The sequence below is a fragment of the Platichthys flesus genome, chromosome 7 (assembly GCF_949316205.1).
Source record: "Platichthys flesus chromosome 7, fPlaFle2.1, whole genome shotgun sequence".
NCBI lineage: Eukaryota > Metazoa > Chordata > Actinopteri > Pleuronectiformes > Pleuronectidae > Platichthys > Platichthys flesus.
The window spans coordinates 25,593,453-25,605,584 of record NC_084951.1 but is presented as its reverse complement, the minus strand read 5'-3'; the positions used below and the strand labels follow the sequence as shown (position 1 = coordinate 25,605,584).

The following is a 12,132-nucleotide window of genomic DNA, read 5'->3' as shown; positions in this document are numbered from 1 at the left end:
ATTGAATAGTATTATCACATTGTTTATTATTGTCTTATTTCATATTGAATATCATATATCATCATCCTGCATATAATTATCTCATTGAATATTATTATCATCGTGCATATTATTATCTCATTTCCTTAGTATGGAAGCCCAAGTAGTTCAAATCATTCATCAGTCATGAGAAACTTGAAATAATTAAATAATGAGTCAGTATCTCAAAATACTGAGTTCGTTTCTCAAAATACAAGATTAGTATTCTAGAGAGTTATCTAGTGTTATACAGAATTATCTGAAAAATATGAATCTACAACATTAAGATGACCTATCTGAAATAATGACTTACCAACTGAAACGTATGACTGATCTCAAAATAGTCAATAGTTTTAGATTCTCAGTCATAATAACTCAAAAAATGACTTTGTATTTCATATGAAAACTTAGTTTCCAAGAAAATAATGACTTAGTATCTGAAAAGAATGACCTAACTCAAAATAGTAACTTATATCGCAAAATAATTACCTATCTTAAGATGAGATTACCTTCTCATTCAAACTAATGTTTCAGTATCGCAAGTACTGAATAGTTAATACCTCAACTTATCTCCGACTCTACCACACACAGTAAAGATCTTGTTTAAATTTGAACACAAGTGACAATAACCCAATGTGACATATTAAAGACTGTACTCTGAATACATTCTGCATTTAATACTTCCTAAAAACATGACTGTTACTGATATGAGGTGAAAAAGTATTTGAAACAAAGGGTGTTGTACTGTAGTATTTGGGCTAATTCAAGACTAGAGTACTAGTACAGTATGCTTTGTATAATACTAGGGTATTTGACCACAGGTCATTTACTTTAGAACTAAATGGTGACAGAATTTGGAACAGCTTAAAACATATATAAAATGTTGAGTGCACCAATTTGGTAAAAGCAATAATTAAAATCGTATTTACAATTTTGTAGCAGAGGCACCTTAGTATGTGATGTTAGTACAAGTTATGTTTACACATATCTCTAACTTGTCTTCTGAATGTTGTCTGTAACTGAATCAAATGACAGTATAGATTCAAAATGTACCATCGAAACAGAGTCAATGCACAACAACACAAACAGCTTCACTGTAGAAGATGAGCTGAAATGAATGATCAACACACGAGACGAGAGGAAGCTTCAGTTGAAGATGCAAATATTTTTTGTTGAGGATGCAAAGTGATTAATGGCTCCTGGTGTCATGAAGTCATCTGAAGGTGAACAGACACGTGAGGGATTTGCTGGGAGAGAATTTAGCACGAGGGGGAGGATGCACAGCGTTTCAGGTGCAGCACTGGAGAGTGCATCAGCCTGTAGTCGGGTGGGTTCTGCTTTAAATGTGATTGCAACAGTACTCGAGTAAAGACAGTGGAAGTATTGAAAAAAGTCACCCTGATTTTATTTTTCAAAATCAGAAAACATTGGAGGTGAAGGAAACATTTGAAAAACAAAAAAAACATTTACATTGTAAACAAGCCAAACTGGCTCAACATGACTTGAATTGTAGAGACAACTTGAAAGCAGTTTTGACACGTTTGCTAAAGAAAGGCACAATTTGGCAAATGCATATCGATAAGGAATGTACAGCAGGGGCCCACGAAGTAGTCTGACCTTTCCGAGTTGTGTAAAGTGTCCAGTGATACATTCATTACTGCTCCACTCAGCAGGCTGAGGAGGAACAACCTTGTCGTATGCCCACGAATGTATCTGAAAATATACAGAGCACTGCATTGAGAGCAGGAGGTACAGAGGACAACTAAAATCTAAACGAGGTAGAACTTGCCCCCCTGAACTCAAGCAGTGTCTAGAATATAAATAAATTAAATGATGCTACAAGTTGAAAAGTCTTGACAGTTGCTCTAAATGGTCTTTGCAAACAAAACCTCGACAGGAAGGAAAAGCTGACAAAATTGTTGGTTTGCCCTTTTCCCCCCGTTCAGTCGTCACAGGGAAGCAGTGGAACGGGAATGCAACTATAAAATAAAACAGTTACTGTAACTAAAACCTGAATAAAGTGCAGGCATGAGAACATCGCGTGTAAGAACAGCCAAATTAATTTGACCCCGGCAGACACAAGTGGAGGATGTACAAGATGAGAAACTGACTTTTGTAAACTGAAAACTTTGAAATACATGCCATGCTACACTGTACTACATGAATTTATCAGTCCAGCAGAGCCTTCATAACGTAACCGGATCAGTGAGAGACAACAGCAACACACACAGCTCAGATCAGGCACTTGGCAAAAAGGGTTCGAGTCGTAAACAGCCGTCTCTATGTTGTGTTCTTCATTGTCCAAAAACCGACTGTTGTGACTTGCTCTAAACAGACAAGACACCGTCATATGATTTCAGTCTAAACCAAAGCCCCTTTCAAAATGAGACGTGACGACTTTTACCACTTCAACAATGCACAATGTAGTAAAACCTATGGCACACAATAGGAGGGAGAGTAGTCATTAGACACACACGGTTAACTACAACATCGTTTCCGAACACTGAGACTCGAGTCTCGCCCTGAAACTTTTCCTATTAAAGTCAAAATCCTTCAGTATCTAGGAGACAGTCTGAGTTAAAGCAGTTTCAAGTAAGTTATACATTCAACTTTCTGGATAGACAGCAAACAAAACAAAAAAAAAAAAAATCACAAGAAAGAAAAAAAAAAAATACCCGCATACATATTTATATAAAATAAAATACAACTACAGTAGTTATATCAAGTTCAACTAAGAATAACACTTGAATCGTTTCAGAAGGAGAGAGCTGCAATGAACTTACTGGAAAAATTCAACCAATCTAAGCAGAGTTCTAAAGGGTTTTCTCAGAGTATTGATTGTACCTCATTCAAAAAAAGTGTGACATTCAAAAAAAGTGAGTTCAGGTAACAAACTGGCAAATGGCTGCAAAAAGCCTAATTGACTGCAATTTTACCCTCCTCCATAAAATGAGGGAACTGGGATTTTGGCACACTGTCAGAACCGTTCTTCTCCATCTCAGCCAACGAGGCGGAGCCAGAGTGGGAGCCGTCCATCTTCATGAGGCCCCCAGTGGACCCGATGAGAAGCCCCCCAGCAGGGCTGCCGGGGTGCGGGATGCCCCCTCCCTGGATGACCGAGATCTCGTTGGTCTTCATGGTCAGGCCGCCGCTGAAGGCCGCAGCGTACTGGTTCCACAGAGATGGATCGAAGCTCATGGGGGGGGCGCCCATTTCCTGGGGAGCCTGCATCATTTCTGGCATCATCTGAGCCTCGGCACTCATCGCCATCAGGGTCAGGGGATTGTCCAGAGAGAGACGCTGACCACGGCGGGAGGAGTTGTTCCACATGTGAGTGCCGATGTGCACCTGGAAAACAAAAAACGCACAATCACATTAAAACCCTGGATACATCATCATCCAAAGTAATTGTTAATACCGAGAAGATGAGTATTTACGTTTATATTTAATGTAGAAAATACATTAGCAGAATTTGTTCTCCCTCTATTCTATTCATAGTGATTTAGAGGGAAGTTTGTGGTTGAACGGTAAAATATAAAGCCTTCAATTCCCATATCTTTAAATGTAGAGTTTGGAAAGAGCCTCTTACGAGCCATTGCAATATGTATATTCCCATTATTGTATCAGCCCATTATCAAACCAGCTCTATTGCAAAGAACCCAGTTTGAATGAAAATGCCCATTCAACACTGACAGTTGTAACTAACCTTGAGATTCCCCTTGGTGGTGAAAGCCCTGCCACAGACGTTGCAGGCAAAAGGCTTCTCCCCCGTGTGAGTGCGCTCGTGGATCTGCAAGGCGCTGGCCGAGGAGAAGTTCTTGCCGCAGGCGTTGCACACGTGCTGCTTGGTGGACCGGCGAGCTGCGGAGGACATGGAGGAGTTCATGGCTGTTCCCTGAGGCATGTGAGAGCTGAACAGACCGTGAGGGCCCAGAGGATTCTCCGAGGGGATCTTCATCTCCAAACTGGCCAGACTCGACGGCATCCTCATGAAAGACATGTTGTTCGGAACTGTAGAAGAAGAGGAAAATTAGAGCCTAATATTTAATGGGACAGCTTTTTTTAAAATACTTTTATCTCAAGTCAATGAAACTCACCGTAGTCTCCGTTAGTGAACGGCATGCCGGGTTCTTCTTTAATGGCTCTGGGGGTAAAGTTGCTGGATGCTGTGAGGTCAAGGGCTCCACTTGACTCGGTGCCCTCTTGAGGGCCACCATCACACTCGAGTTTTGGTCCACTATAGGTGAAGTCCTCGGCGGCAGACTCCGGTGACTTGCTGCTCATGTGGTTGTTCAACGGGGAGGATGAATGAAAAGACGTGGCCGAGTCAGAAATAGCTGGACTACGGCCATTCTGATATTCCGGCTCTCTGGGAGCCGACGGGGATTCTTTGAATGTTCCCTCGCTCTCCGAAGCAGTGCTAGTCTGTCGTTTCAGTGCAAGAGCAGAGGTGAGGTTCTTCAGAATATCTAGACTGGAAAACACCACAGGGGGGGCAAGCTGCAGTGGTTGTTCCTCAATGGGAGGTGGGAGGGATTCTAAGGGGTCGTTTGGCTTCTCGGAGTTCAGCTCCGGCTCAGGATCCTCCATGCTGGCGTCAAAACCATTGCTGTCCATGTGCTTCTCCTCTGATAGATTCTGTTCCATTGCTTCTGCCTCTTCAAACTGGTTTTCTGACACTGGGGTGTTGGGAATTTGCCCACCCATGTGCATGCGGATGTGCTGCTGCAGAACCACAGCGTTGGTGAACTTCTTCTGGCAGATGGGACAGGAGTGCTGCATCTTAAGCGGAGTGTTGGCCCTGTGCACCCCATAGTGAGCCTTGAGGTTTCCCTTGGTGGAGAAGGCGCGGCCACAGATCTTGCACTTGTACGGCCTCTCTCCAGTGTGTGTGCGGTAGTGCATCTTGAGCGAGCTCTGGCAGCTGAGCACCCGGTGGCAGATTACACACTCATTGGGATCGCTGGTCCTCTTTTCCAGGCCGTCGACCATCTGCTGAAGTTTCGCCGTCCCAGAGCTGTGCTCCACTGGGTGAGAGTTGCCATTCATATGAGGCAGTGGTCCCAGTAGCTCTTTAGCATCCTTCTGATGATGACACGGCCCCGTCTCCTGAGCAAACACCTGGGTGGGAACAGACTGAGGGCTATCGCTTGCCGATGGGGAGGGTCTCTGTGAAAATGGGTCCCCTACAAAGCTGTCAAACGTGGACTTGAACACGGGTATCGGTGACGGCTGGAACCCGGCAGCAGGATGGCTTAAGATGGGCTTGATTTCCGTCATGTTGGACTCATCCATGGGTATAGACATGCCAAATGGAATCCCACTGGTGGTGGTAATATTGTCAAGGTGCTCCGGCACAGGATGTGGGTTCATGGTAATGTTCGGGTACTTGTCTCTGTGTCGCTGAAAATGCACTTTGAGGTTTCCTTTGGTCGTAAAGCGGTTTCCACAGATGTTACACTTAAAGGGCCGCTCGCCAGTGTGGGAACGCAAGTGGATCTGGAGAGCACTGTCGTTGCCGAAGGTCTTTCCACAGTACTTACACTTGTGCCGGTATAACGAGTCTCCGTTCTTCAATTCCGGCGGGGGGATCGGTATCTTCGTCTTCACCTTTTTGGAGGAATCCACTCCTTCTTGAATACCGTTGAAGGTGCTTTGGAAACCCATGCCACTGGATGACTGGGGCGGCAGCGCTGGTAAACGGCTGGCCAGATCTGGAAGGCCCTTAAAAATGTCTGATTTAGAAGTCACTGAAGCCAGTCCCCCCGGCAGAGAGGCAGAGCCGCCCGGGGGCAGAGGGAGTTTACCTTGCTTCATCGTCTCCATAGAGAGGCTCTGACTGCCGGTCCTCTTTCCTATCAGGGCGGCTGCAGCAGACAGCTGCTGAGAGAGATGTGCCCCGAGGGCTTTCAGGGGGTCCACGACTGCCCCGACAGATCCCTGGAGACCATGCGACGTCATCATGGCCACTTGGATTCGAATCTGTTCCGTGAGCTGGATCTGATGGAGCTGCTGCTGCTGGAGGCACACCAGCTGCTCCAGGATCATCGGGATGGTCTGCACGGTCTCCTGCGACGAGGCCAGCGACGAGCTACTCGAGGAATGTTGTGAGACGGCCACCTTGGTGTCTGGCATGGTTTCCAGAGTGACGTTGGAGTCGTGCATCTGGGGTGAGGGGTTGAAAGTCATCCCGGGGCTAGCAGACATTTCTCCATGATCCTGCTGTCCCGAGTCATCTGCATTCATGCTCGACTCCTCCTCCTCCTCCGCTCGCTCCAGATGGTCGGCGTTAGCGTTTGATAAGGAGGGACTACTGGACTGGCTATCGTCGTGGTCACTGGTCAGACCCCCGGGAGATCCGTGTGAATATTCCTCCGGCCCGTCCTGGCCCTCTCGGTCCTTCATGATGACCACTTGCTGACGTTTAGTGCAGTTCTTCTCATGCTCAAGAAACTCTGCCTCATCAAAGAACTCGGCACAACACTTGTTGCAGACTCTGGTCTCATCCATTCTGATCCTCTTCATCTCGTTTCCAGCCTCCTCGGCTCCAGCGTCGCGAGGAATCCCTGAAACAAGAGGATCGCAGCGTTTTAATTTATACTCTTTTCTACAGTTATGTTGCAAAGACCAATCACAAGATGAATGAAAGACAAACATTTCTACTCCAAGGCATCAAGGAGAGTGATTTCAGGAGGATCATGTTGAACATTTTTCCTAATTGTGAAAGTCTGATGATTATATTCCACAGAAACCTTTCAGACTTCAGTATGTTGTGTGTATTTGATTACACAACCTTGTAACATAGCCCCCTTTGGGTCACAGCACTGGGCTGTGGAGGGGCTTTGTACTGGCCTGTTGTCTACAGGGCCAGCAGAGGGCAATCATCTACCTTTGACACCACCCAGAGCACTGTCCAGGAGGACAAAGAGCCAAAGGGCATTAAATTACTGTGTTTCTGAAATCAGCCCCCGACCACTTGTTAAAATATCAGATCCGTTACAGGCACCACATGTGGGGCAGGACTGGTCCCCAGTTATTCAACACCAGCCACCAGTAAAACGGGAATAAAAATGGATATCCATCAACTTTCAGGACTTTTACATTTTGTGTCCCAGATTTAAGTCGACAACAAACTGCAGAGACCAAGTTTTAACTATGCAAACATGGAATGAAAGAAAATAGGAATGAGGGGGGGGGGGTCTGATGTGATGTTGATTACCTTAAAAGTATTTTCACAGCCTGTGAAAAGCCTGATAAGTGAGCTTTTTAATTTGTCTGCTAACCAAGAGGCCATTTCACAACTGGGTGTATTGTTAAATGCTAATGCCCCCAGAGAGAAGGGGGGGGGGGGGACCACCTGTTTGCATTTGCCCAGGGAAACTGTGGGACTTGTTAATTGCTCACCGGGAGGTATCACGCACAAAATGAAAAAGTTTCCAACTGCATCGCGTTTTCATCCGTGGAGATCCGGCTCACACACAGTCACACACACGGACACACAAATAGTACGAGGCTGTCGCTCCACGGGGAGAGTTCAAACGAGGGGGCACAGGAGCATATGGGACAATTTGCTTCCAGTAAGACGAATCAGAACTGGTTGAGATCCAGTCCAGGAGCTGGAGCTGTGTGTGTGTGTGTGTGTGTGTGTGTGTGTGTTCACCTCCAGGTGGGGACGTGACACGAGGTCAGATCAAACATTCAGGGGCCACGACACAAGTCACATTTCATCCTCAAGTCAAAAAACCTCCACATTCAAACCACCGGAGATAGCCAGCCCCCCCTCCCTCGCTCGCTCCCCCCCACCACACCCCCACCCATTATAAAAGGTGGGCTCGTTCTACAACAACGCTGGAACTTGCATATGGCAACACCAAAAACGCACCCCCACCCTGTCTCTCCACAAAAAAAAAGAAGGCTCCATCCCCCACCTCTCCACATATGTACGAAAGGAAACAGTCATGCATTAAACTGGGGGATTTATTGCCTCCAGGTCAGCTCGCTGCAGACTCACATTTCACACACTTCCGAGGCACCTTTGTTCCCAAAGCACCCAAACACAAATCACACACATATATCAAAATGCATGGAAAACCAGGAATAGACATTTGGCACCAGCAGCAGCAGCAATAATAATATTAATAATAATACTTGATCCAGAGAACAAAAAGTTTACGCAGTGACATTTCCCCACCTATTAAAAAGTGATGGTTCATGATAAACCAGGCTACTTAAATCAAATGTGAGCTGAATTAACACAAACAGGCCAGTGAGTGGATTCATAAATCTGAACCCCGTGCGCGTGGATGAACACAAAAACCAAATCACAAGTCAATTAAGGTGAAATTCAGATTCCGCCACGAATGGAACAGTCCAAACCAGTGGATGCTGGTCAAACCTGGTGACTGGGACACTTAACTCCCACTATAAAGTTATAACGTCCCCGTGTCGCAGGTTTTAAAACCCCGGGCACCTGTGTGTCCTCGCATTTAAGAACTATTTCCCCCGAACGTGTCGCAGCTTCGTCCCCTTAAAAAAAAAAAAAAAAAAAAAAAAAAAAGTTGAGCTCCACAGGTCAAAGAGCGACGATGACACAAACTTTCCCACTTTGTTTTTTTTCGGGGGAAACACAAGCAATGGCGCAGGACGCACGCTCCCTCCCTCGGTCCCTCGCCAGCTTTTACGCGTGCCAGCCCCGGAGCCCCCGGTGCGTAAAGAGCGGAACTCACCGTGGTCCAGCGGCTCGTCGGAGTCGATGTGCTGCGGCTTGGCTTGCTTGCGCCTCGACATGGTGCAACGACCCTCGGGGGCGAGGAGTCACAGGCAACTAGCTCGCCCTCTGCCCTGCTTCTTCACCGGATTCTTGTGCGCGTGTGGAAAAAAAATTGGCCCCCCTCTAGTTGGAAATGCGCATGTCGTACGTGATTATTATTATCAATAATGCATTGCGATTTATCACGGTGGCCCGACAGCTGATTGGCTCCGGCCCAAGTGCCTCGCACATTATTCAAATGCCCTGCCCATTGATGAGCGCGGCGCGGGGCGGGCGGAGGGAGGGGAGGGAGGCTGGGTCAGGAGCATCGCGACTCACCGCTGCTCTGCTGGAGCGTGAGGAGGGACGAGAGTTACACCCACACCCAGAAAGAGAAGAGGAGGGTGAGTTCATCTTCAACTTAAAGTTCTTCACGTTTCTACCTCGTATCACTCGAGAGCGAGGCTGGGATGAGTGTTCATGATTGGGTCTAACTTCCGGTTCCTGCAGGGACTCTTCAACATGATCCTTTAGAAGTTCCGGTCCATTTATAAATACAGTTTCTTCATTAGGATCCATATTCCTCCTGGGGTCCACCATAGTCTTCATCACATGAACACAACAGACAAAACTAGCTCATCATTAAATCCTTCAAGTACAGGAGAACAACCACATCATCATTCTTTCAACAGATATCAGGCAAAACTCAAGATTTGTAAATAATTCTCAACAGAAATGGATATCTAATGATCTAACTTCAGGATCCTGCAACTCCCTGCAGGGACTCTTCACCATGATCCTTTAGAAGTTATTGTCCATGTGTAAATAAAGTTTCTTCACTAGGATCCATATTCCTCCTGGGGTCCACCACAGTCTTCATCACATGAACACAACAAACAAAACCAGTACAAAGAGAAGAACTACACAATCCTTCTTTCAACAGATATCAGGCAAACCACAAGATTTTTAAAGATTTGTAAATAATTCTCAACAGAAATAAAAATATCTGATGATAAGATCTAAGTTTTGTTTTTCCATGGAAATAAGGTTATTATATTTCTGCTTTCAGCTGATCCATGAATGATCTTTCTCCAGTTTACACCAAGACACCAGTCAGTTACTGAACACGGCTCCATACAGGACTGGTTTCTGCATCATACTGGTCTTAGCATTGGGCGGCTGGAACATTCTATATCCTGTTTGACAGACATGTTGAACAAACTGTGAGTCACATTCATGTGATATGTTTTATGATCAGTTATTCTATCTGCTTATTTGCTGATGCTGCTACTTTTGCTATTTCATATTATATTTTCCATTTATTTGATGTCAGGGAGAGAATAAAGGTATTTAAATCTTTGAATTTTGAATATTTAAATGTATTGCATCTGTCTACTCATATTATAAAGATAGATAGACAGATAGATAGACAGACAGACAGACAGACAGACAGACAGACAGATAGATGGATCAACAGTTAATACAGTTCTGTGCTCACACCATATACATTGGAGTTGTGTAAGCAAACACATGTTAACTGTGTTTGCACATGTTTTCAGGCATGTTTAAATATGTATTATGCGTGTTTACAGAAGACATTAAAGGACAACAGTATGTACATTAGAAACTAAAATGTGCAGTTTTTTTTGTCTGTTGATCACGGTTGCTGTGACAGTTGTGTGCAGTTTCTCACGTGCACATTTACAGAGAAGCTCCCCTTAGGCCTACAAATTAGCTCTTACAGTAGATATATAACAGAAGTAAGAAAGTTGCTGATATCCTAGATGATTCATTTGATGTAAAACATATTCGCATCAGCAGAGAATGAAAATCAGTGAATTATTCCTTGAAAAATCTATGTAGAATAATGCAAAATTTATTTCGGAGTTTTTACGAAATCTGGCGAAAAAACTTACGAACAAACAAACACAGGTAAAAACAACTTGGGTAAAATGTTTAATCTCCACAAACTGAATGAAATTCAGTTTGCAGCGGTGCATTATTTATGATAAAGGCTGAATATGTCATATGTCTTGTTCAGAGATGTCAGGAAATATGACAAATGTGATTGGACGGTTCTGTCGCCAGTGCAACTCATCAACCTAATGGGAAACAAAGGTGTTTTGTGCTGGCACCAGTAAGAAGATGCTGGAATGATGCTGCTGGTTCCGCTTCTCATCCACATTCACCTTGTGGACACGGTTTGTGAAGCTAAAAAATTCCATGTTTGTTGTTTCTAACATGTTTTTAATAAAAATTCAATGTCACTCTGGTGCAGCTCCAGCTCCATATGCCTGAAAATAAAATATATATTTTTACTGGATTATAATTTTTTAATAACTTGAACTTATTATCTTCAGGATTATTATTTGGGAACGTGACAAACCAGGGAGCGTACCACACTGAGGGGTCGGCTACGAGTGGGAAGAGTCTATTTGAGATACATATTCATTATATACTAATGAGAAACTGTGATATAACCAGAATTACATAGAAGATCAAACATCATATACTTCATATAAGTGTAAATAGATGCAATCATCTTTCGATTCACAATAATGCAGAAACGTGTAGTATATTAATTTGTCTTTATTAATAAATCTTTTCAAGCATATTTATTTATAAAGCACAATACACATTTCAAATATAAAACAGACATCATATGTTAAACAAGTGTGAAAATGAATCCATAGGTGGAAAATGGATAAAAACAAAACGAGTTAAAAGACTATTGATTAATGTCTTGATTGATTGATCGTTGGTTTCTCTGTGATATTGAAATGTCTCGAACTCAATAAGCAAAACTCCCGGGAGATAATGTTTCATGTGACTCGGTGCAATGCAAATAAAACTGATTTGAGTGGATGAGTCAGTTTGATAATCATTTAACAGCTGAATTCACATGTTTAGTCAGTTTTAGCCTTTTAAAAATGTGAGGACTTTGTCATTTCATCCTGAACATATGTTTGGTTTCAGTCAGAGAAAAGTGAGCTGCTTTTAAAAGGCCTACTCACATTTCCTCTAATCTTGGTTATGTAGAATAAAACATTATGTGGAAAGTTCAAACATTAACTGAAAATTAAAACACTAACTTACAACACTCATTGAAAACAGGCAACATTGATTTAAACCCTCTTAGCTCATTATTATAAATAACTTTGACGTGATACCGGCCTTGTTCCAGATTAAACTCAGTTTAAAATACCTCCTGTGTGTTTGTGTGTGTGTGTGCGCGTGTGTGTGTGTTATATAATCCAACAGCTGATAAGTGCGAGACAAAGACGAGCCAATACATTCAGATAAACAAATGTCCTTTAAAGGCTCGGCTGAAGGTGGAGAAAGAGGGGAGTCCTGTCTAGACGCTT

At 43.8% G+C, this 12,132-nt stretch overlaps 1 protein-coding gene across 1 annotated transcript; it reads right to left on the bottom strand.

The window, feature by feature from the left end:
- Positions 1-1,406: 1,406 nt before the first annotated feature.
- On the bottom strand, positions 1,407-8,920 carry sall4 (spalt-like transcription factor 4). The gene is made up of 4 exons (XM_062392796.1): positions 8,745-8,920; positions 4,116-6,584; positions 3,725-4,029; positions 1,407-3,366 (listed from the first exon to the last, which is right to left on the bottom strand). Exons 1-4 carry the CDS (start codon positions 8,803-8,805, stop codon positions 2,935-2,937), a joined length of 3,267 nt encoding a protein of 1,088 aa, XP_062248780.1. The 5' UTR covers positions 8,806-8,920; the 3' UTR covers positions 1,407-2,934.
- Positions 8,921-12,132: the final 3,212 nt, after the last annotated feature.